Source organism: Papio anubis, chromosome 9 (genome assembly GCF_008728515.1).
Source record: "Papio anubis isolate 15944 chromosome 9, Panubis1.0, whole genome shotgun sequence".
NCBI classification, from domain to species: domain Eukaryota; kingdom Metazoa; phylum Chordata; class Mammalia; order Primates; family Cercopithecidae; genus Papio; species Papio anubis.
Genome location: NC_044984.1, coordinates 77,373,912 through 77,401,160, shown reverse-complemented (window position 1 = coordinate 77,401,160; position 27,249 = coordinate 77,373,912). Strand labels below are relative to the sequence as shown.

The following is a 27,249-nucleotide window of genomic DNA, read 5'->3' as shown; positions in this document are numbered from 1 at the left end:
TCTCTGATGCATATGCACAAACAGGCATATTCATATTGACAAACATGCATTTCTTATATTTAACATTAAATTACTGATAAACATAGGTAAGTTAAGCATTAATTTACTCAATTAGATTTAATAATAATTATTGAATAAATATTATTTATTCCAACAAGTTCAGATTTGTGACATTACTTTCAGGTTAGCTTTACAAGGTTAGAATTACTGCACACACAGTCACAGAACTCTTTCAACTGTACCTCAAGAATTATTACATAATGCTATCCCCGAAACATATTGTGAGGATAAAGAAAACAAAAGTTAGGCCCAATTTTAAAGTCTTAAATATACAGACAGAGATAACAGGCCACTTTTTAAATCGAGATTGAACAGTAACAGTACTAATGTTAAGCCTTATCTGATATGGATATTCAAATAAAAACCAAATTAAAGGATGACAAACATATGCTGAAGCCATCTATATAGTTGCCAGGTTTTTCAAGTTGTTGTCTAATTACTATCTCTTTCTGTTTGAGATTTCATGTTTGTTTAAAGTTCAAGAATTTAAAAGTACTAAAAATAGTTATAAAAATGATTAGTAAGTTCTGAGCTGCAGACAGAAACATAAAACTTTAAAAATGTCAGGAAGACATACACACAGCCAACAAGCATGTGAAAAAAGGCTCAATATCCCTAATCATTAGAGAAATGCAAATCAAAACCACAATGAGATACGATCTCACACCAGTCAGAATGGCTATTATTAAAAAGTCAAAGAACAACAGATGCTGGCAAGGTTGCAGAGAAAAGGAAAGGCTCATACACTACTGGTGGGAATATAAACTAGTTCAGCTTCTGTGGAAAGCAGTATGCTTATTTTTCGAAGAACTTAAAACAGAATTACCATTTTACCCAGCAATCCCATCATTGTGTACATACTCAAAAGAATAGAAATCATTCTACCATAGACACATGCATGTATATGTTCATTGTTAACAGTATTCACAATAGCAAAGACATGGAATTAACCTAAATGCTCATCAATGGTAGACTGGATAAAGAAAATGCGGTACACACACACCATGGAATACTATGCAGCCACAAAAAAGAATGAGATCATGTCCTCTGTAGTAACCTGGCTGGAGCTGGACCATAATATGAAGCAAACTAACACAGAAACAGAAAACCAAACACCACCATGTTCTCACTTATAAGCGGGAGCTAAACATTGAGTACACATAGACACAAAAAAAGGAACAATGGAGATAAGGGGGTACGTGAGGGAGGAGGTTGGGAGTGGGGAGATAAAAAAACTGCCCCTTGGGTACTGTACTTATTACTAGAGTGATGAAATAATCTGTCCCCCGAGCCCTATGTATTTGCCTACATAGCAAACCTGCACATGTATCCCACATGTGTACCATGCATGTGTAATCTGTATGTGAACCTAAAATAAAAGGGAAAGATAAAAACAAAAAAATTAAAATGCTAAATGCTCTCTGGTGGCTAAAAAGCCCATTATTTACTGTTTATTTAATGAATATTACAAATTGTCTTCTAACCCAAAAGACCATTTCTTAAATAAAAAAAGAAATACCTCTATTTTAAGGATTTATAATAAACCATAGCCGGCCGGGTATGGTGGCTCACGCCTGTAATTCCAGCACTTTGGGAGGCCAAGGCAGGTGGATCACCTGAGGTCTGTAGTTCGAGACCAGAGTGGCCAACATGTGAAAGCCAGTCTCTACTAAAAATACAAAAATTAGCCAGGCGTAGTGGTGGGTGCCTGTAGTCCCAGCTACTAGGGAGTTAGAGGCAGGAGAATTGCTTGAACCTAGCAGGTGGAGGTTGCAGTGAGCTGAGACTGCACCACTGCACACCAGCCTGGGGGACAGAGTGAGACCCTGTCATTCATTCATTCACTCATTCATTCATTCATAAATAAATAAATGCCACTGCTTGCATTTAAAGATGTCTAAATTTCAATTAGTAAACAACGATGAGTAAAGGTAAGCCTATGATTATAAAGACTTTTCGTTTTTTTCAAAAGGAAGTGACAAAATTTTAAGACTAGGACTTGGAGATCACTCAGCTATTTCTACAAAAAGTTTCACATCACTTTCTTAGTTTGTCGCCTAACATTCTGTGCCTTTCTTATCTCCCAGAACAAATAAACATTAATTCTTGGGTTAGAAAATTAAGGAAACAGAATTATAAATAAGTGTCATGTATAAATAACACATTACTTATGAAACAACTGTATATGCTAACTCTACAGATACAGATATGAATTCAAATTTAAATATATGGTGCTTTTTTGTATATCAGTAAAATAAGAATCAGATAATCTGTGGCATACTGAAATATTATTATCTCCTCATATATAGCTTCATAAAGGTTGCCACGCTAACCGTATCCTTCAGATAGTTGTAGTTATTATAGGCTGCTTTTTAAATTAAAACACAATATTAATTACTACTTTTATTCAAAATATAATATTTAACTAAGCAAAAGCATTAATAAATACATTATTTAGGTGGTATTTAAACAAAGGATAATGTAGGAAATTATTAACTGTTCTTTTCCTTTACAGGCAGCTATTAACTCTGAAATGTAATCTATATTAATAGTTAGAAAAATGTAACAATTAATTGAATAATGAAGGTTATTTTCTTGACATTCATTAGACTGTAGAGAGAATAGAAGATTAGTTCTGGTTAAAAAAGAAAAAGAACATGTTATCTATTTTGTACATATGGAAAGAAAGAAGGATATTGACAAGTCATCTATATGGTGAAGGTAATGATACCATAACAAGGGATCCCTTTACAAGCAATGTCCAGGGCAAAGCCTTTGAAGCTTTAGCAATGCCAAACGCATCTTTGCTGTTCAACAACAAAAAAAGGAAACATCATTAATTTTGTAAAATCAAACTAACTTTTTATCATCATTTAATAATATTTCTTTATGCTTTAAATTAGCTTTGCCATGCAACATGTGGTTTGTAAACAATTTCCAAAAACTACATGGAACATATAATGTTTAGTACGGTAAATGGTGACAGAAAAAAATTCCCATATGATCATTTTATAACTGCAAAATTCATTTACCATATTAATATTCAGAAAAACAATATCACAACACATCAGTTAGGCATCTGGATATTTTCCTCTATTCTGTTCTCGACAGGCCACAAATCTCAATTGTCCCACATTAGTGTTCTGCTATGTGATAAAGGCACAGGATATTATGGAATCTGAATCATCTGGCTGGTATTTTTTAAACTGAATTTGAATATTTCAAACAAAGGTGAAGGTAAATTATTATTCTGCTACATCACATTGAAATATAGCCGAGAATTGATGAAAAATAGAGCAATAAACATTTCGAATACATAGAACTTGTGTTTGTACAGGGAACTGTTTGTACAGGGAAACAAATAGTAGGTTTCTTCCTAAGAACTACTCCAAGAACCTAAAGTGATATGTTATTGGGGCAACAATAGGAAAATTTTCCCTTGCCCCTTCTGGAAGACTTTACCTCACATCACCCCCCTCCCATCATTTATCTATTACTAGTAGTAGTACCAGTAGATCTACTAGTACTAGTAGATACCGTTTATCTATTACTACTTCCACCAGACACTAGCCCCTTCAAACTATTAATTGGGCTTCCCATAGTGGAACCTGCTGCTTCCCATCTTTGTCTGGAACTTACAGTCACCAAGATCTCCCAGCCTCTAAGTTTGTCCCATCCCAATCTCCAGTTCTGTCTTGCCTACCTATTGTAAAAAGACAGCTTTCATTTTTATGCCCAAAACATTTCCTTCTTAGTGACGCCTTCTTAGGCCAGTTTCCAACAGTGTTAGGATTGCTTATGATTTAGGTTCACTGTAATATAATTTGCCAACTAAATAGAGCACCTACAATGGTAAAAGGGAGTATTAATTATGCTGAAGCAAGGGTGGAAACCAGAATTGTCCCAATTATATAAGTGGGGGCCACCCCACTTATAGCACATATGGCAGAATGTGGATCTCAGTTCTCTCATCTTAATTACTACTGGGAACAGAACTATTCGTACAATCAGGCATTGAATCACTGCTAGCAGAAGTAATAAATATGGCAAGAAAGACAGGTGCTCTTCCTTGAAGAAATTACTGTGAAGCCTATCAAGACCGAGACAAGCCCCAAGTTCCAGTGAATAGGAACAGCTCATGAGGCTCAGGTAGTGCAGGTATACTACAAAGTAGAGCCAGGACTAAAGGAAGAGAAACTTGAGTAAGGCTGGCACTTTGGGGAGTCCACCTACACTGATGGATTCTACAGGGCCTGCAAGGTTACCTTTTTTATTAGTCTCTAGCTTTAGAGTACATAAGAATGACCTGGAGGGCTTGAACTAAAACAGAGAGCAAGGCAGCATCCGCAGAACTTCAGATTCAGTGGGTTTGGAATAGCGCCCGAGATTTACATTTTTAACAAGTTCCCTGGTGATGCTGATGCTGCCAGTTCAGTGTCCACACTTTGCGAATCAGTATCTTATGTGAAAAACAAAACAAATGTTTTTCACCATACTCTGGACTCTACTGACATCTGGGATTAGCTAGCAGGCTGAGCTCTTCCGGTAATCAATTGCATCTGGCATTGTGGCAAATCTGTATGGGTCTACAGCAACCTCAGTTTTTGCCTTCTCAGAAGAATGAATTCCACAGAGGGGGATAAGGCAGAAGGAGATACTGAGGCATGTTTTAGAGCAGAAGTGCCAGTTTAGTAAAAAGCTTTAGAACAGTAATAAAAGGAAGGAAAGTACACTTGGGAGAGGGCTAAGTGGGTGACTTGAAAGGCAAGTGTGCGGCTTGACGTTTTGACTTAGGGTTTTATAGGTTGGCATACTACGGGGTGATGGTGTTACTTCTCCCCACTCGCACAGCTCCTGAGATCTTATCGGGAAGGTGTTGATCACCACTTTCGGGTGTTTTCTATCTATCAGGAGCCAGCGTCCCCTCGTGCCAGCTGTGAACAATTATTACTTTAGAGAAACAGTTAAAAACTGCCTGACCATCACCTGATGGTTGCCAGACACTCCTGGTGTGTGGGTGTGGGAAGAGCCCTCTCCAGACCTATTCATAAGCGACTAGCTATAACAGCACTGTCTTCCCCAATCATGGGGCTTACGTGACTAGTTTATACATATGTGTATACACAGATATATGTGTATAAATAAGACATATTCATTGAATATCAGTTTCCTTTCTAAAAGTCATTAAAATAAGGAAAGGTAGGCCAGGCATGGTGGCTCATGCTTGTAATTCCAGCACTTTGAGAGGCCGGGGTGGGCGGATCACGAGGTCAGGAGTTCAAGCCCAGCCTGGTCTCGAAACCCCCGTCTCTACTAAAAATACAAAACTTAGCTGGGCGTGGTGGAACGCGCCTGTAATCCCAGCTACTCAGGAGACTGAGGCAGAAGAATCACTTGAACCCGGGAGGCAAAGGTTGCAGTGAGCTGAGATTGTGCCATTGCACTCCAGTCTGGGCGACAGAGCTAGACTCTGTCTCAAAAAATAAATAAATAAAAATAAAATAAAAAAATAAGGAAAGGTAAAAGTTTTATCCTTCACATAGAACAATAGATTTCTGAGAAATCACTTCTTTTTCATATACAGCAAACACATTCCATGTATTTGATAATTGAGTCAAATTACAAATAAAAAAAGCACAAACAGCATAAGTAAAATTTATTTTGTTCTCATGAGTGTACTGTTGCTACTACACTTTATTTCTTTGGTTGTAATTTGTCTTACCCAAGCTTATTATCACCTTAATTATCACAAATTACAGGGAGAAAAAAAGGAAAAAAAAAAGAGATGAGAAATTATTTTTTAAAGTAATTTGAATAGAGCAAAACAGATGATATAAAATAAGGAAGCATTCTCTAGAGACCCAGAGATAAAGAGCGTAAAAGTCTCCTCATGGGCTAATGTGGGAAAAGGGAAACAGCAATTGTTTTGTGTTGAACTGTTTCAACATCAGAGTAATACCATTTCTTCTCTGGACAAATCTGTCGCTGAACCATTTTAAGTGCTTAGTAGATTTTTACCAACATTTCAATATGACAAGCTTGTGAAGACCAATCTTTCGTTAATTCCTGGATTTAAAAGGCTGTCTGCAATGTAGAAATCCATAAAAATGTAAGCTGGCCTTAAGCCATAGGCTCAAATCCTGCTTTGCAAAAATTCTATATATAAACTCCCTAGATTAATCGTGACTGGCATTTTTTTCTAAAATATTATAAAAATTCACTGAGGATCAATGCAACTAAAGGGCTAAAACAATCTAATAGGTGTTATCATACAATTCTCTTTAGAAAAAAATCATTCATATGTAGCTTTAAAAATGTTCAAAATCAAATAAAAATATTTTTTATAAAACAACTATAAAATGACATTTGCATTAAAGTAGTTATCCTTAGAAGATGACATTTGATCATAGAAATGTGTCCAGAATCATCTGAACTCTACTGATACCATTCTGTCTGAAGCCACCACATCACCCTGGATGGCAGCAATAACCTCCTAAATAGTCCCCATACTTCTAGAGGGTATTCTCAAAATGGCAGTCTGAGTGATCTTGGTAAAATGGAAATCGGATTGTTGTTCTACGGCTGATTCGAGAACCCTTACACTGGCCTACACAGCTTGCTATGATCAACACGGGTTCTTCCCCACCCTCTCTTACTGTTCCTGTTAATACATCAGACGAAAAATGGCTCCTGGTTCAGAGTCTTTTCACTCACTATTCCCTCCACCTGCAATGTTTTTCCCCCAGATATCCCAGTGGTCTTCTGTCTTACTTACTGGCACACGCTGGGGATTTAAGAAATGCCATGTTCAATGAAAGGACTGAACCAACTAATATTAATAATATCTCTATGTGGCTCTCATCTTCAAGAGCAAGCTATCCAGCATTTGTCACCAGAAATGTTTCTATTCATATTTCCATATTTTGCAGTGATTGTAGGCAGAGCTGTAGCAAGTGGCCATGCATGCTTTCCAAAGGTGCCATTCACAGTGAAGTTTCTATGAATGGTGCTTTCTGGACTTGAGCAACGTGGTGGCCCTGATATTAGGACTCTGAATTTCCTTTGGAACACACACACAAAATTCAGATATCAATCATACCTTGAAAGATATTTTAATTTCAGAACAATTCAAACTATGCAATCTGTCTCATATGTATTATATGGTATTGTATTGTGACATAAATTCAACAGACTGGGACAGAAGAGGAAATAATCTGAAAACAGAAGATAGTTTCTTTCATGGGTTAATATAGCTCCCCAATTAATATTGTGCCTACTATACACAAAATATGGTAGTACTTGCAGTGGGCATACAAAGATAATCACAATATTTGTCCTTGAAGAAGTTCCATTTTATTAGAGGAGAGAGGAGATTACAGAGATAGTTTAACCCCCAAACTCATATAAACTGGAAAAGGTGTGAGGTATCACAGGCTGAATGCATCATTTCTATTTCTGAATGTAGGTAATTTAGGTTTGCCTTTGTTCAACCAGCAGCCAGATCATGAAACAGAACATTGCCAGCATTCCGGAAGCAACTATCTGTACCTGGGGACTTTTTCAAAGATTCCGATGATTAGAAATGGGGAAAAGCCAAGATGGAAGTAATTGGGCTAACTGGTTTTAGTCACATCTAGTGGTAACAGGATGAGTGCATAAAAGGGAATTGAGGCAAGTCATTTATGGGGTGTTTCTACTAGAAGAGGGTAGTAACACTCCTGGTAAGAGAAGGTTGATGATAATGCAGCAGTCAGGCGTTAGACTAGTTGTAGGTAGGGGATACTACTAAAGAGAGGTAGTTTGTTCATGCTAATTCTGTCTGAGATAATTAAAAATATGGAGGGGCTCTTCTTTTTTGGCCTCTCTGAGAGAAGCCTTGCTGAGTGTCTTTTTCTGAGTCACCATGGCATTTCAAATATGCTTTCACTCTCAGACTAATTTCTCTAGCCTTCCCTTTATTCGTTTTGTTGCTTTGTGTTTTTATGTCCTTGGCAGCCTGAGTGAGTAAATGCTGGTTTTCGTGAGACAGGCCTAATGTGATAAATGTGCCACAGTTACCGGCCAAGAAAACAGGTGGCCTGGTGAACAAGGAAAAGATACCCAAGAGATCAATCTGGGCTGCTTATTGTGAGACTGGGAGGCCCTGGATTTGTTCCTAAGCGAACATGAGACCAAGAATTTGTCCTGATTTGGACAGGTGGCAAGGAAGGTGTCTAGTGTGAAGAAGATTAGAGAAACAGAAGGCCAGGGACCTGCGCTCAACTGGAAAGGAGGTCAGGAAGGTTAGAAGAACTTTACTGAATTTATTTCTCCCCTGACTCTCTCCAAAAGGGTTATGAAATGCCAGGAAACCATTGATGGAGTTATGATGACTGTCTGACAGGGTGTGGGAATTTCTTCAGGCTAAGAACAAGAAGGGAGACTGGGGAGGAGGCAAGAAACTATAAGGGAGAGAGAAGGAATGCGGGGAGGGACAAGGAATGGAAGGTAACACAATTTCATCATAGGTGTAAGTGATACACAGATTCAACAGGGTTCAAGTATGTTTCAAAAGAGAAAATAAGTTCACAATGGGTTTCAAACTATTGGCAAGGTTTTATCACCTAAAAAGGAAGAGAAGGATGCAACTAGATGAAGAATACAACCTCATCAAAGACCCAGAGGTGAGCAGCACCATTTATAGGATGGGGTGCATTTTTACACTAGGGAGTTTAAGGAAAGAGATGAGACAGACAAGAGGACTCAAACACATTTTCTGAGTAACTAAAGAAAGGAGTCCATTCCTCTGAGACTAAGTTAGAGCAGTAATGAGACTGGAGAGAGCGAGCTCAAAGAGCCCAAACATGCTTTTCCTAGGAGAGCTCCAGATCTTCTCACTGTGCTTGCACACCATCTCAATGGGCTTTTCTGATACCCATATCAAGATGTGCCAAGGAAAACACAGAATAGTTAATAGCAGGGCACACAAGCTTTGAGATAATTGTTTTAATTAAGGCAGAAGAATAAATTGCAAACAAGGATCTCAAAGTGGATTCGCTTGCCGAGTCAAAATAGGTAAGACTGGAAAAACTGTTTCTCTTCCTGCCCCACCAACGTGTGTGTGTATGTTCAATTTATCTTCACACAACACACACTTCAGAGACATTACAGAGTTCTCCAAGATGAGCCATGTTGAGATTTGTAGCTACAGAGAAAAGCCCCTGTGATTTACCCAGTTAAGTGAGCATGTACTTATGGAAATAATGGAATAATGGAAACGATCCATTATTTTTCCCTTAAAGAACTGTTTAGACTGTTGAGCACAACGTCTACTCTCTTATTTGTAAGGTTATTTATAATCTTCCGTCCTCCTGCAATTATTCCCTTTCTCTGATCTTTTTGTTTACATGTAAAGAGATATACAGTCCTCTTTTTCTTAATCCTAGGTTTTTACTATATCTCTTCTTCCCTTAATTTGTCCCTTTATTTATACACCTTATTCAAAAATTTTTTCGTATTTTTAATCATTCTCCAGAATATTTTTTATTATCATTTTAAAATAATAAATGCCCACCGTCACAATTCACTGAGCATTTATTATGTGCTACTTTATAAAATTGTAAATAAATCCTTACAACTTTAGGCCATAGTTATCCTCTCTAGATTATGACACTGAGGAGCAGAAAGTGCAGCACAAGCTACATCATGCTCAGGGAGATAATCTGCAAGTAGGGCTGGGTGTGCTTTCTTCCAAATTCATGTCACTGTTAAAAATCTATTGCACTGTCTACTCCCTACATTCACGTCTTAATTAAGTTCTTATCATCTTGCCTCTGTGGCTTCTAAAGTCCTATAAAAAGAGAGATTCAAAGAGTACGCTAATTTTACATAACTGTACATCTCCTTAGCAAAGCGTGACCTAGTTATAAACTTTTTTTTTTAAAGTGGATTCTATTTTCATACACAAAAACAGGGGGCACAGATGAGAAAAGGGAAGTTGAAAACTAACCAAAGGCTAGTCTACCCTTCTTTATTCATTCTTGTATTGAAAAAAGGTTGATTGGCCTGGTGCGGTGGCTCATGCCTGTAATCCCAGCACTTTGGGAGGCCGAGCCAGGCGGATCATGAGGTCAAGAGATCGAGACCATCCTGGCTAATGGTGAAACCCCATCTCTACTAAAAATGCAAAAAAATTAGCCAGGTGTGGTGGCGGGTGCCTGTAGTCCCAGCTACTTGGGAGACTGAGGCAGGAGAATGGCGTGAACCCGGGAGGCGGAGCTTGCAGTGAGCTGAGATCGCGCCACTGCACTCCAGCCCGGGTGACAGAGTGAGACTCCATCTCAAAAAAAAAAAAAAAAAAAAAAGAAAAAAAGAAAAAAAGAAAAAAGTTGACTTACCAACCTTCCTAGGTGAAGCACCACTGTGGTCATGGCTGGAAACCCTGTGGCAAGGCCACTCTGGTTATTGTCTTGATTCTTTGGTTTTGAGTTACAGTTTCTTCACTTTTCACACAGGTATAATCTCACTGAGTTATTAGAAGGAACAAGTGAGATAGTGTAACTAACACCATGTTGGGTGAGGTCTGGTGCCATGCCTCTTCCTTTTCTTTTTACTAACTTCTCCATGAGCTCCTTTCCTTTTGCACCTTTCAGGTTCTCAAGCTGCCCTTCCTCCCTGGGGCCTTCAAGAACACAATGATGAGAGCTCCCTGGGTCTCTTCACCAGCAGTCCTCCATAATATCAGCAATGTGGCTCTGGGTCTGTGTCACTACTGAGGACTCACAAGGCTCACATTTAGTAAGAGCGTATCTTTGAAAGAACAAGGAAAACCATAAACATATTGTAAGCTGGGGTGTCAGAAGAGGCTCAAATTCTTGCTCTGCCAACTTACTAGTCCTAGGGCCTTCAAAGTGCCACTTAAACTCTTGGAACCTTAAATCTTATATCCGTAAAATAAGGGGTAATGTTATTTCTTCACAGGACTCGGCAACTGACAAAAATATGCAGAAAAGTACCCAGTGCTTGGTCAGGAATGTAATTGTTAAACACTGAGCTTCAGTAATAACAGCACTAGCATTAATGAGCACATATGTGCCCAGCATGATGCCAAGCTCTTTCTTTTCTACAAATTTTCATAACTGTGGAGTAAGGACACACCGTATTACTTGAATTGATTTAATCATCCTAATATTGTGAAGCATTTTGCAATCCTATAGTATACTTTACATCACAGTTTCATTTCTTTCTCGTGTTTTGGAAGAGCTACAACCAAACTTTGTGGGTGAGAAATAACATCACCATAGAATGTGATCATACCATCTTAGCATGGTCTTATAATTATATATGTTGACATAAGAGATGATAACATTGCAGTATAGCACAAATGCCCCTGTAAAGAATTTATCTATTAACTGGCATTGAAACCTTGGGTAATATACTCCAAAGTCACTGCTTGATGATGTCACTTTCCTCATCTGTAAAATAAACATAGTCATGTACCATCCCCATCTCGCTGTGGGAATTAAACAAGATGCTATATGTGAATTTCTCAGGCCACAAAAGTACTCAGCAAATGTACTATTATATTATGAATTCATCAAATCTATTATATATAATAGATTTGTCAAATATATAATATAGTCATCAAATATAATATTTGAAGATTTCATAATGGGAAATATTATATTTAATAGAGACTCCATGCAAGTGGTCTTTCTCTACTTTTTATTCCTTTCTTACTTAATTTTTACGTCTTAGAAGTTTACATGTTGAGTTCTAGTCAGTAATTTTGGATAATTGGTTGGTTACCATAATTCTCCTGCTATCTACTTGAACAATAGATTAAGATGCTTGTTCTTGGCCAGGTATCATGGCTTATGCCTGTAATTCTGGTACTCTGAAAGGCCAAGGCAAGTGGATCACCTGAGGTCAGGAGTTCGAGACCAGCCTGGCCAAACATGGCAAAACCCCGTCTCTACTAAAAATACAAAAATTAGCTGGGCATGGTAGCGGGTGCCTATAATCCCAGCTACTCAGGAAGCTGAGGCTAGAGAATCGCTTGAACTTGGGAGGCAGAGTTTGCAGTGAGCTGAGATCGTGCCATTGCACCCCAGCCTGTGCAACAAGAGTGAAACTCCATCTCAAAAACAAACAAACAAACAAAAAACAAGGTGCTTGTTCTTTCATATTTTATTAAAGTATTTGTCCTTCATAAAAGTAACGTGCTCATTATAGAAAATTTAAAATAGAAAACATTAAGCCTTCCAAACAAAGGAAAATAAAAGGGTGCATGTCTAAAAAGCTAATACATCCATTCTAAACATTCTGATATTCTAAAAATTTGGTTTGCTTTCTAATGACAGTTATTTTGTAGAATTTATTCATACTCTATGTATAACTTTTATTCTTTTTTCACCTAACATAGGCAGTTGTCTCATTATTTTTTTTTTAATTATTTTTTATTATTATACTTTAAGTTCTAGGGTACATGTGCATAACGTGCAGGTTTGTTACATTATTATGTATCCTTCATAACCTTAATTTAGGATTTATAAAATTTCATCAAATGGAAATAATTCCACTTCATTTAGCCATCTCCCTTTTTCAGATACTTAGATCAGGTATTTCAGATACATGCTTTCCCATTTTTACCTTTAACAAACAGCAAAGTCAAGGCTCAATTACTATCTTTGCTGATAATCTTTATTTCCTTAAGATATATTCTCAAGAGAGAATTACTGAGAATAAGTGTTAGAGCAGCTTGAGGGAATTCATTATTTATATTTGAATTCCTTTGATTTCCATTGAGATTGTATGTTTACCTAACTTTTAAAACCAATTGTATTTTTTCATATCCCTTGTTCTTTATGTACTATTTTCTTTGTAGTTGTATAGTTTCTCATGTCTCAAGTAGATTGATCTTTTATTTTTTGCCTTTACAGAAATTATTCATTAACAGTTTGTTGCTTGTCTTTTTATCATATTACTTTTCAGAAACACATTAGTGCTTTAATTTTTCCTTAATTCTTTGCTTTCAGCAAAAACAATTTCCTCTTTCCATTTTAGTTATGAGCAAGTTTAATTATAAAAGGCTTTGGAAAGTATCTCATGTAAAACACACAAAGGTATGAAGATTAAATTGTATTAATTTATTAGATACATTTTAATAATAGGGAATTTAGAAATAAAAAAATCACACGTGAGAAATGAAATAGTTTGGAACAACCTTTAGAAAAACCTTAATCTAATTACGTATCTGTGAATTGCTGATCCTCTTCTTAGAGCATTAAAGGGACACTAAACATTGATTTTTCAAAAAAAGATGGTTTGTTCTTAAGTATTAAACATAATTGTAATCTCGATGTAATTTTGCAAAGACTCAAAATCTATTTTCATTTTTAATTAAGCCAATATTGTTATTTGGTTATTTAATTTAAAAATTCCTCTTGCTGTTTTTGAAGTGACTAAAAATGAAAGGATAAAACATAGCCTCAGTCCATTACCATTTTCTAACTAGCTTTAGTTATGAATAATGAAAAGTAACACAGGTCACTCACCAATTCAACTCATTACATACTTCAAGCCTCTACTTTCAGTGCTCAGTGTTGAAAGACCACTCCTATTATTTTAACACTGTCCTTCACAGCCTACTTTTAAAAGTGAAACAAATAATATATGAACTATCTGCTATGGTTTAGATATGGTTTGCCTGTTCCTACCAAAGCTCATGTTGAAATTTGATACTCAATATGGTGATGATGGTAGATGGGGCCTACAGGAAGGTGTCTGGGTCATAAGGGTGGACCCCTCCTGAATGGCTTGGTGCCCTTTTAGTGGTAGTGAGTTCTCTGGTGAGACTGGATTAGTTCTTATGACTATGGATTAGTTCCCATGAGAGTGAGTTCTTACAAAGCCTGGATGCCCCACAGGTTCTCTGTCTTCTCATGTCTCTTCTTCCCCTTTGACTTTCTTCTACAAAGTTATGAGGTAGCGAAAAGCCCTCACCAGAAGCAAAGGCAATGCCCTTGAATTTACTAGCCTACAGACATAAATAAACCTCTTTTCTTTATCAATTACCCAGTCTCAGGTATTCCGTTATAGCAAAATGGACTAGGACACCATCCTAGAGAAAAACAGAGTATAATAATAACAACAGTAGAAAGTTCTGGATTTAAAAGTTGAAAGGGCTGGACTTTTCAAGTTCTTCCTCCACTAAACACATTGAACATTTCTGAAATAGGAAGTCACTTAAAAATTCTGAACTTCCATTTTCTCAGTCAAATGTAATTAGGATTCATTCCTACCTCACAGGGGTTGGATGATGAAGCAAAAAAGACTAGGACAAGAAAACATAAGACAGATGACAAAGTGCTTAATAAATATATAATAGTAGCATTCTAAAACTGACAATAGAGGCAAATAATAATAATCCAGATAATTATAATTTAAAAAAATCTATACTTTTCTATGAGCTCACAAGCAAGAATGATGGACTTTTAAAAACTAATTAAACTACTATTTTTACAATTTGTACCTCCTTCCCAGTTTGTAAGATCCTCTAGAGCTGGTCTTACTCTCTGCTGTGTCCCTGTATCTAGTATGGTGCTGGATAAATACTGAGCAGGAGGTTACAAGTAAGAGGTTTAGGACTCATCACTACACAGCTGAACCCTTGGAAATGAACTATGTCACCGTATCAATAACAAATATAATGGGACCATAGCTTTTTAGAAACTCACTGTTAATAGGAAGGCAGGAAAAGAAGAAACTGTCTGAGTTGTACATAAGAGTACTTTTTTTCAATAGTATTACAATCTCCTCCCTTTTAACTTTTCAAACATCAGTCCTTAATATTTCATGAATTCCCCATGTGCCAGAATTTATATGCAGTAGGTACCTTGTAACAAAAGTTCACTGATTTAAATTGTTTCAAGCGACACCAAATTTACTACTATGCACCTACAGAAAAAATTCATAATGTATTCTATCTGAAACAATGGTTTTTCTAGTAATTTTTAGAGAGAGACTTCTCGTCTTGATCTTCATTCTTTTGGAGGGCACAGGAGAATTCAAAGAATCCCTTGAATTACAGGCCCACATGAGACACCAAGACACCAAATCCTCACCTTTGAGATTTATAAACTGAATTCAATAAAGACTTTATATTATTTGCCTCACTTGGACATGGGAATACTTGACAACATACAAATACACAGTGTTGTATTATTACTAAGACCATAGTTTGAAACCTATTTTCTACACATTCCTTAAAATTTTGATAAAGGAGCTGTAAGAAATTGGGTATATGTTACAAACGACAAGAAATCGGAGTACTAGAAAACATTTTTGGAGTCCATGTCAATCCTTCACTTTACAGATGAGAAATCTGAATCCCAGAGACTATAGGTACCACACAGCACAACCTTTAACCAACTCACTGAACCAACTGAATAAACCTGCCTAGCTTTCTTTCTTGCAAGCCAATCGAAAAAACAAAAAAAAAGACAATCTGCAATTCAATCCCTTCCCCCAAACAAAACTAGTGGATACAAAAATACAAGTAACTGATAGCATTTTAAAACACTGCCTTCTAATCACCACTGCAGCAAATATAAATCCTATCCTAATTCCTTCTGTCTAATCCCAACTAGATATATTTTCCAAATCACTTGGAAATTCACTAACAAGCAAATCAGAAGTACAAAATCACACAAGAGAGTGGATTTCCCATACAAAATTCACTCAAACTCTGGCATTTTCATTGGCATTTGCAAAAGCATTTTTAAAAGACTCAAAACACATATATTTCATTTAAACATTTATTTTTAAGCTGAGGAAGTGTTATTATTCATTCAATCTGTTGGCATAACAATCTAAGAATATATATAACCAGCAAGTTGGCAAGAAACTAATACGAGAATCATAGTATGTATTTCCTTAAACAAGAAATAAAATTCAAATAGAACATCCTTTCAGGCAATTTTGTAATCCGGATCCAATTCTAGAATGGAGAATATTCCTCACTGAGCTCAATACACATTGTACATTACTGTATAAACAGCAATATAGTAGATATATTGATGATACAAAAATGGAAAACACACCATCTCTACTCTTACGTTAAAATCTTCTAAAGGAAGTAAACATATAATTTCAGTATAAATATTTACATTCCCACAACTACTTCCAAGTGCAAACCACCATCATCTCTTGATGAAAACATTGCAACAACTATCTACAGAGTTTCCCTTGTTCTATTCTGACCTTTCTCTAGTCCTGTCTTCTCCACGTGGGCCCTTCCAATACACTTAAAATAAAATGCAAAACTCCTTAGCTCAGTCTCCAAGTCCCTATGGGCTCTACCTCTGATTCCTCTGTGGCCTCCTTTCCTCCCATTTTCCTACCTGGTTCAATGTGTTCCAGTCACATTAGCTTTTTTTTTTCTCTGCTGTGAACACAAGCTTAATATTGTCTTAAACCTTTTAACTTTCTCTTTCTTCTGTATGAACCTGGCTCTTTAATAGTTGGATTAACATAGAGATTTCAAATATCATATTCTCAAAAATGCTTTATCTGACTACCTTGTCTCAAGGAGTATCCAACTTCCTACTCATCACCTTCTAAAAGTGACATCATCCTGTTTATTTCCTATAGAGCATTACTTTCTTTCTGAACACAGAACAGTGAGGTTGCACATAGTAGATACACTGTATAAATAATAAAATTACTAAAAATATTCTCATGAACTGTAAAATAAGTCATGACATATGAATTTGAGTTCTAAAACTGTGCACAGCAGGGCCTATTGATTGAAAATATCTACCTACGTCTCTATTTGCCAATATTTTGGGGAAAAAAAAGGAAACAAAAAAATAAATAAAACCACAAAACCCCCAAACAAAACAGAATATATTTTTTATATATATATACTTTTTTTTTTCTTTCTTTCTTTCTTTTTTTTTTTTTTTTTTTTTTTTTTTTGAGACAGAGTCTTGCTGTCTCACCCGGGCTGGAGCACAGTGGTGTGATCTCAGCTCACTCAACTTCTGCCTCCCAGCTTCAAGTGATTCTCCTGCCTCAGCCTCCTGAGTAGCTAGGATTACAGGCATGCACCACCATGCCCAGCTAGTTTTTGCATTTTTAGTAGAGATGTGGTTTCTCCATGTTGGCCAGGCTGTTCTTGACTCCTGATCTAGTGATCTGCCCGCCTCAGCCTCCCAAAGTGCTGGGATTACAGGAATGAGCCACCGTGCCCGAGCTCAGAATATATTTTATGGAAGAAAAAGCATGACAGTAGTCAAGGAATCCAAAAGTTACCTGTAATTAACTTGAGCAAGTCAATTTCATTTCTCTAGGTTTCAATCTACTTATTTGTTCAACAGACCGGTTATATTATATAATTTTAACAGAACTTTACAGTTCCAGTTCTAAAATTCAATCCTTTCAAATAGATTCCTCTAAATGAAAATCATTAAGATTCCCTTAAATTTTCATGGTTTATAATCTGAGCACAATGAGCAAAGAATATCATGCACTCAATTATGGCCTTCCCATCTGTTTGTAGATTATTTTGCCCTAACTATTACTCCTTGTTGGAACCTCATTTTGAGTTCTTTCTATTACCAATTCCAAAGTAGGAAAAAATATTGAAACTTACAAAATTTCATAAAATACCTAACATTATATTTCATAAAATTATATTGAATTATATAGTCATTCCTCCTTTAGAAAATAAAATACTCCTTATAATGTATGTGTGTCAAAAATACTTAATCCAAGGGTACTAAGAAGAATCAGTTTTTACACATGCATTTAAAGACATTTGCTATCACTGCTTTCTAAATACCGTATAAAATAAAAAGTTTGTAGACTGGGCACGGTGGCTCATGCCTCTAACCCCAGAATTTTGGGAGGCCAAGGCAGATGGATCACCAGAGGTCAGGAGTTTTAAGACTAGCCTGGCCAACATGGTGAAACCCCATCTCTACTAAAAATACAAAAAAAAAAAAAAAAAAAATTAGCTGGGTATGGTGGCGGGTGTCTGTAATACCAGCTACTCAGGAGGCTGAGGCAGGAGAATCGCTTGAACCTAGGAGGTGGAGGTTGCAGTGAGCCGAGATAGCACCATTGCACTCCAGCCTGGGCAACAAGAGTGAAATTCCATCTCAAAAAATTAAAAAAAAAAAAAAAAAAAAAAAAGTTTGTAGAACTTTCTGTTCAACTAAATCCAAAAATTTCTCATGGGAGAAATACCCACTACTATCACAACTGGAAAAAATATTTTAGGAGCGTGATGTCATGTAAAGCTCACAATAATTTTTTTTTATAAGATAGAGGATGGATATAACCAGATTAATAAGGGGGACAACATTTAAAATTAATAAAATAGTGAAATTGCAATTCAAATGGAGCAATGATACGGTTTGAAGAAACTGATTGTGAAAAATCTATCTATAATATAGTCTATAATATTATAGGAAACAAGTTTAGAAGATGCAGTAGTACAATTATTATGAGGCAAATGAAATGCAGGCAGTAGATAGTGAAAAAAAAACCAAAAAAACAAACTTCTATTTAATAACATGCAATGACAGGCAGCCCTTTTAGCACTCAGGGAAAATCACCATGGAACTACTTTCACGTACAGTTGAGGTACCCAAAAATACTAGACATAAGAAAATCCTGAAGTACTTCATATAGGAAAACCTATAAAAATAAAAATAAATTCTGTAGCAAACTTAAATTAGTTGACTACTATTTTAACATGGCATTACAACTGCGTTGTGAAACAAAATCAGGAGTTGTACCATCCTGCATTAATGCTGGAAAGATAATGCACTGCAACCCTAGGTTTGTAAACACAGACACACAATAACATAAATTAAAAAATGAATTTGTGGTTGTTCGAGTATCTCCATTATTTTATTATTTCCATTCTTCTACACTTGCAGCCTGTCACTGATTTATTTTTACTAGCTAGAAGCTAGGAGACGGAATTATTCTACTAGTATATTAGCTTTATTTCCTTATATTTAATTTCTGTCCACTTTTAAGTTTACTAGTTGATAGTTACTAATACATCAAAGCCAACAGTGATAAAAAAAAAAAACACTTTTTCCCCCCAAGGGATCAGCTAAAGTAAATGCATTTTGGCTCCCTAAAAGAAATTCCAACTGCAAATCTGGCAGAAATAAGCACATCTTACACAATATCAAACCAGCTATATACTTCGCCTCACTAAACACATGACTCACTACTAATGACAAAGCAGAGTGTGACAGAGTTGTTATGTAACCTTATTCTAGACTGATTAAGGCCAAGGCTCAACGAAATGAGACAGCCATCCTTTGCACCCTCTACAGCTTATCCTCGGCCTCAATATTTGGGATTTACAGGCTGGTGTACATCCATATCTTCCAAAAAGTAAGATTTTTGAGGTCAAAATGTAAACTTCTAAAACTTCAAAATGACATGCTCAGTGAGGAATACATTATCATTTAGAATGAAGAGAAGCAAATGTTTTATTATAAACTATGCATAAGGCAAGGAGCTAGATGCTTTCCTGATGAGATCTCATTTAAACTCCACACTGAACTTGAAAAAAACAACTGTGCAATGCCATCCCTGTTAAAATCCTATTAAAATTACTAAAGGAAAATATAACACACAGCCCCTTTAATAGGACTGATTTGAATGAGAAGGTAGGAATATAGCATGAGGCTAAATCTGCAATAACAAAGTCCATCTCCTCTTAAGATGTTCTTTACCAGCAAAACCTAGATTTCGTATCAACATTAATAGTAAATGTGGGGGACGTGGAAAAAAGCTATCAACCACTCACCATAATGCATGTAACAGTTTCCTTTGGTGGGATCCAGCTCAATAGCCTTCAAGAAGAGCTTTTCAGCCTCACTCTTACGACCCTTGAAAAACAAAGAAAATGGATGATTCAGCAACAGATCATGAGGGATTCTTCACTGCCTGCACCTAACTGAAGTAGCCAAATGTCTACTTGGTAATCATCATAGGAAAGAAAAAAAAAATCAAACAACATTTTGTTTTTATCTAAATGAGGGTGATCAAGGGAAAAGTGTTGAGAGAGAACACTGAGGTCTGAGCCCTAGAAGGCATGAAGAATATATAACAGAAGATAAGAATGGCCTACCAAAAACATCAGGCCAGGAAAGCAAGAGACGAGGAAAAAAAAAAAAAAAAAAAAAAAAAAAAAAAAGGTTTCATGGAAACCAGAAAGACAAGACAGTTTTAAAGAAACATTATTGTCATTTTCTATTTTATTTTCTCCCTTTGTTTCCTCTTCATTCCTTCTTTTTCTTTGTAAAGAACTGCGACCATTTTAAATTTTGAGGAGATTTTGTCATCCTTTATGAAGAAAAGAAGTCACAATTTGGTGAATCTCAAGCAGCTACTATTTATCCTCGCTGCCCTCATTCAGGACTAAAATTCTGCTAATCCAGGATTTAATCTAAAGCTAGGTCACCTTCTTTGTTGCAGTTTTAAGTAAATATTACCATCATATGCACAAGAAAAAGCAAAAAATGGGAAAATGTTTACATACAACAAATTGACTTTTCATTAAAGACTACTACAGGGGAAACAGATTCTATAAGTAATACATTCTTCACCTAGTTATCGCCTCTGAACCACAGTTACCTCCACTGTAACACAGAGGGATGGCACAAGACAGGAGAACAACCCTAAGAAGCACTTTCCTGGAACAGTTCTATCTTGTTTGGCATGGTTGGGATGAAGATGTACAGTGACTGTGAAGGGTAGTAAGGCACTGGGTGGTGCCCAAAGCCACAGACCACGGTAAAGACAAATGACCTCATCTGCCTGTTCCTAATTTATATACTCTCTACCTACATAAACTTCAGGCAATGTTTTTTTCTTACTTTGCGTATATTTTTAAAACTGTTAGAGGTATATAATTAACCTAATATGCTACATTAGGGGTGTCTAATCTTTTGGCTTTCCTCGGCCACACTGGAAGAAGAAGAATTGTACCCACATAAAGTACACTAACACTAATGATAGCTGATCAGTTTTTTTTTTTTTAAAGGTTCATGCATAACTCTCATAAAGTTTTACGAAAGTTTATGAATTTGTGTTGGGCTGTGTTCAAAGCTGTCCTGGGCTGCATGCTGCCTGCAGGCTGCGGGTTGGACAACTTGTGCTACATGCTAGGCAGCTTTGACTCTTTTCTCCATACTCCCTCTCCTTTTGTTCATTCCCTTGTTTAAAAAATAAACTTACTGTTGCTATGTCCTTCATTAACTCATTATTCTAGTAGCTAGGACATAGCCTACTGTCTCTAACACCTATAGCTAGTGATAAGCAAAGGGTCAGACAACTGACTTCCTCATTTTTTCTATCAATTCAGTAATGCTACTCTATTCAGTAACTCCTCCTTAAATCGCAAATCTTGTCAAATACCAATAATTAAAAATTTTTAAATTCCCTGCAATGTTTCCCCCAATATTTTAACTTCAAAGGAAAGCACAGACAGAATGTTTCCTATACATACACTTTCATAAAGTTACAAATAAGAAGAATTAGCAAGAATCTTACCAATTAAGTTTCCCTAAATGATTTAGTAACTGTAACAAATCAGGCAGCCAAATGTATAAACTAGGAGCACAGATTCTAGTGAAGCAGAACAGCTCCCATACTTGTTTAGCTATGTGACCCTTGGAAAATTATTTCATCTCGTAACTATAATTTATTTAATACAAAAAAAAGAAAGAAAGAAAAAAAGAGGACAGGCAGAGCATGCGATTTTTAGGGTAATGCAACTATTTCATCTGATACTATAATGGTAGGTACATGCCATTAAGCACTTGTCCAAATTCATAGAATACTCAACACAAAGAGTGAACTGCAATATCAACTGTAGACTGTAATTCATTCATCAACTGTAACAAATCTACCACACCAAAGTAAGTTGATCATAATAGGGGAAACTGTATATCTGGGGTTGCTGGAAGGTGAGGAGGTTTATGGGAACACTCTGTACTTTCTGCTCAATTTTTAATAACCTAAAACTACTCTAAAATAGTCTTAATTTTTTAAAAGGATAATAATAAAACCTATCTCCTAGGATTTCTGATTTCTCTGATATGATACATGTAAATTAACTATTATACTACCTACGTATATGTTTATAATAAATGTTAACTGCTACTTTATATGTATACACACACACATATATTTGATAGTATGCAAAAAATGCAGAGTTATAAATGACAAATAATGTATTTAGTTTTATATATAGCCCCCAAAAACACAAGGTCATCTGACAAAATCATCACTGGAAAGCAATATACAAAGAACTTGCAAAAAATGATACTTTAAGAAAAAAGATGTAAAATGAAAGCTATCATCAGTAAAGCACTGTCTATACAAATGTCATATGCAAAGATTTAAAAAGGAAGCTTCCACTTAAGTTTTAAGAACAGAAAAGAAGGAACTGGCTCTTTTATCAATGCCACAGCAAACAGGGTAGTAAAAATCTCTCTGTATAGTCCATTGGCAAAACAATATTATGAGATTTTTAAAACATGCAGCAAAACTCAGAGGACAGTACCCTCTTGTTGCTCAGTAGATCAAATGTTTAAATGCAATGAGTCTCATGCTTTCCTAGATGCAAAATAAACACATTGAAGGCCAGAACATTCTTTCTAGGGGGAGACATTGTACCACCACACAAAAATCCATCTTTCTGATTTGACTACTATTTATTTAGCCAATTGCCAAATGATAAAGAGGAAAAGACAGTTCTCAGGAGAGTACAGTAAGCCCTCACTTAATGTGGTCAATCCGTTCTTGGAAATAGCAACTTCAAGTGAAATGACATATGATGAAATCACTTTTTTTTTTCCTTATCAGCATTATAACAAAACAACATCAAATAAAACAATGCTATTTCAAGGACCTGCTGTTCATCCTTTTGCTTTATTAAAGTTGCAGTGTCCAAGAATATATCAACTACGTTAAGTGAGGACTTGCTGTATATAAAATTAAAAGCCAACCAGGGATAAAGGTTGCTGATTTGTAGGAGGGAAGCATGAGGAAGAAGAGGTAATATGTTTAATCAAATTTACTATTTCAACTGTTATTGTTCTAGATGGTTGGCAGTTAAAGTAAAGAAAAAGTCATTTCTCACCAAACTTTTCCTTGTGTCTTTTAGATTATGTCAGCATTCTACACAAACAAACATTATTCCTCATTTTGTTTACTGGCTGACATGTCTGAACACAAGTACTGGTTCGGAAATGAAGAAAAAGGGACTGTATTGAGTATTAAAGACAACCAATATTTATTAAACTCACGGAAAAAAAAAAAAAAAAAACAAAAAAAACCCCACCATCCCAATTAGGAAAGTGCCTGGTCAGGTCCACTCTGATTGGCATTAATAAAACATAGAAATGTAAGAGAAATATTCAGTAAAGTTTGTTTAGCCTAATCTGTATCATGGGATCAGTATTAAGCTAACTCATTTTGTTTTCTTAACTAAACTGGATGCCACTACTACTGTTTAGCTCCGGTGCCCGGCTGAGTGGATGTACAAGGCAAGCGGCATTTCTCCCAATGACTGATCAATGGTTTATCTAACTACAAAATACACAATATAAACACACACACATATTGTCATACACACACACACAGTCCTTCAATTATTTCTAAAACTTCCCTTAAAGCAGGGAGGAATATTAAATGTAAGAGATAATTAGACTATTATGGCTTCAGCTTAAATTGTTTTATTTTTAAAGAGTAAACTATACTCAGACATTTGTCCCTTATCTTTAGTGACAAATTATTTATTACATCAATTACCAACTCTGTAGTGTGTCTTGATAACCACAACTCAGAAATATTTTACCAAATGACACCTGAAGGCACCAAGCCCTTTCATTGTGGCATTGCATTATGAATACGACTTTGAGTGTTTATGTAAATACATATTTTTTATATATTTAAATATGTAAATTTTAGTATTTCAATTTATAATAGGAAATATGTGTATTTTGGTCTTCATCCCCAATTCCTGGTACAGAATTTCTAACATCCTTGTAATTTCTTGAGCTATAGGGGTGCTAGGAGAAACTTTTGCTCTAATATTTGGTCTTTTACCCTAGTTTCCTGATACACAGCTTCTAATTCTTCGAAATTTTCTAGGGAATAGAGGTGTCTTTTGTTCTTATGAGGCAAATCTTGATAGGCTCCTGGATGGGGGCTGGTCACCAGGAAGATCAAGCCATGATTAGAAACTTGGAATTTTCAGCTCTACCCCTTCCCACTATTCTCTGGGAAGAGGAGAAGGGATGGAGGCTGAGTTAATAATTTATTAGGCCTGCATGAAGAAGCCTCCATAAATATCCCTGAATTACAGGATTTGGAAAGCTTCTGTACTGATGAATAAGAACATGTCTATACTCCAGTAGGGTGGCACACCTCAATTCCACCAGGACAGACGTTCCTATGCTAAGGATGTTTGCAAACCTCCCCCTGTGTATCTCTTTATCTGGCTGTTCAATTGTCTCCTTTAAAATATCCTTTGTAATAATTTGGCAATAGTAAGTCATCTGTTTTCCTGGGATCTGTGAGTCACACTAGCAAACTGGACCCGGCAAGAGGGTCATGGGAACCTCCAATTTGTAGTCGTGTTGTATAGAAGTTGTGGGTAACCTGGAAACCTACAACTTGGATTGGCACCTAAAGTGGGGCAGCAGTTTTGTGAGACTGAGTTCTTAACTGTGAGGTCTGCGCTAACTCTGGTTAGTGTCAGAATTTAATAGTAGGGCATTCTGTTCGTGTCTGCTGGACAACGGCTTGGTCTGTGGTAACTCTGATGATTGGTTTGTGGGGAATTCTCGCACTGACACTTGTGTTAGAAGTGTTCTAAGTTGAGAGCATAATAGGAAAAAACAGTTTTTTTCTACTATACATAAATATGAATATATAATACATTTATATGGTAAATATATAATACATTTATGTATAAATGTATGTATATATACACTTTTTTCCCCAAATGTAATTAGTGCATTAATCTTGTTCTATAAACTAACACAAATCTTTACCTTTTCTTCTATAGCCATCCAAGCATTCCGTAAATACAATAACCAGTCAACATATAAATAGGCTACTATGATTTCTTTTCTTTTTCTTTTTTTATTTTTTCAATGAGACAGAGTCCCAAGAGTCTCACTCTGTCACCCAGGCTGGAGTGCAGTGGTGCGATCTCAGTTTACTGCAACCTCTGTCTCCTGGGTTTAAGTCATTCTCATGTCCCGGCCTCTGGAGAAGCTGGGAATACAGCGTGCACCACCACACCCAGCTAATTTTTGTATTTTTAAGTAGACATAGGCTTTCACCATGTTGGCCAGGCTAGTCTTGAACTCCTGGTCTCAAGTGATCCAGCTGCCTTGGTCTCCCAAAGTGGGATTACAGGTGTGAGCCACCATGCATGGCCCTATTTTCTTTATATAACTTAATAGCTTATAGTTGCTACTTAGTTATTGATGTTCACATGTTATTAGTAAATTACAGAGCTGTGAACAAAGTAGTAACTTCTCCATTTCATATCTGGAAAATGTCATATCAGCTAAGGTTTCTAAAATGATAAAAATAGTTCTTCCAAACTAGCTCACATTCTCAAACAAATATTTATATCTTAGCTGGTGATTACCTATACCTTCAGCATCAGTAGGAATACCAACTAGAACAAAATCAAGAACAAACCAGAGAACTTCATTTCAGTGGCTCTACCCTTTATTTAGAGGCTGCTGCAAGTCTGGGGAAGGAACAGTCTCTTAAGTAGTGTGTTCTAGCAGCCACTTCCATATGTCTGGTGTTTACTCTTTGGGAATTTCTTAAAATTATGAGTGTCTGTTATTTTTCACAACCAATGCAAATCATATTTTCATTTCACTTTCAAATGTTATCTCTATACGAATAACAAATATGAAAGGGAAGCAGCTGAAAAAACAGGTCCAAAAACTTATGTGCAGTTTGAAAAATATGTTTAACAATGCATTATAGTTAAATGAGTGTAAACATTTGTGATGACCATAATTTACATATAAAAGGAACATTATTTGATAGTTTAAAAAATGTTTTTAAAAATTTTATTGATACAAGTATTTGTACATATTTATGTATTACATGTGACATTCTGTTACATGTGATACTCCGTATAATGACCAAGTCAGAGTGTGTTGAGGTGGGGTGTCCATCACCTTGAGTATAAATATTTATGATTTCTATATGCTGAAAACATTTCAAATCCTCTCTTCTAGCAGTCTGAACATACAATACATTGGTGTTAAGTACAATCACCATATTCTGCTATAGAACATTACAACTTTTTTCTTCTATCTAATGTTTGTGCCCATTAACAAACATTCTTTATCTCTCCCTCTCACTACCACACACACAGCCTTCCCAACTTCTTGTATCTGAGTCTTTTTAAGCATCACAGTATTTTTATGTGATACGTTTTCAGGATAAAAAAGTGTTTCCTCCTCAAACAAAAAAAGAAACCATGAAAAAAACCCCTAACAGTTCAACTTATTCTTACAAACCAAGATGATTTATATAAAACCATTTAAGTGTAATGGCCTCTCCCCAATGTTATATACTATGAGTCAGAGCTAACCTTAATTAGAGGCAAAGTAAAGGGACAGGGCAGTGGTAACTTTCATGATTCGTTTATCTGCATATTACAAAATATTTCCCCATCAAATTGTCAGATACCCAAAATGTGACCATGAGTTTCATTTTCTTAGGGCTAGATTAGTACATCTTCTGGAAAGCTTTTAAAATATAATAAATATTATATAAACATCATAAATAGAAATTACAGAATAAAGCTACCTGATACAGCAATGATCTGGCTGAACAGTTAACTGATATTAATGTTTGTCCTCCCTTAATTATCATTCAAGTCCCACTTTCCATAAATGTCTGGTCTTCTGTGCCCTCTTTTCCTAAACATCCTAAAGTAGAGGCTGGCTGAAAGATACTTATAGTGTCATAGGACCTAAGCTGATTGAAAAATTATATCAAGTGACACCAAGGGCAGCTAGAGGTCAAAGTGAATGCTGCACACTGTTCAAGGACAACATCCAGATTCAGCGAGGAGACCTCACAAGGGAGGAATGATTTCCTTGGTATGCCCAGAACAAGGCT

The 27,249-nt window shown here is 36.1% G+C and overlaps 1 protein-coding gene across 3 annotated transcripts in view; it reads right to left on the bottom strand.

The window, feature by feature from the left end:
• TMTC2 (transmembrane O-mannosyltransferase targeting cadherins 2) overlaps positions 1-27,249 on the bottom strand; it is a 482,099-nt gene that overhangs the window by 85,038 nt on the left and 369,812 nt on the right. For all 3 annotated transcript variants that reach the window (XM_003906839.5, XM_017946044.3, XM_017946043.3), the window contains one exon: positions 19,880-19,961. In XM_003906839.5, the coding sequence (XP_003906888.1) occupies positions 19,880-19,961 (82 nt within the window). The remainder of the gene's footprint in view (positions 1-19,879; positions 19,962-27,249) is intronic.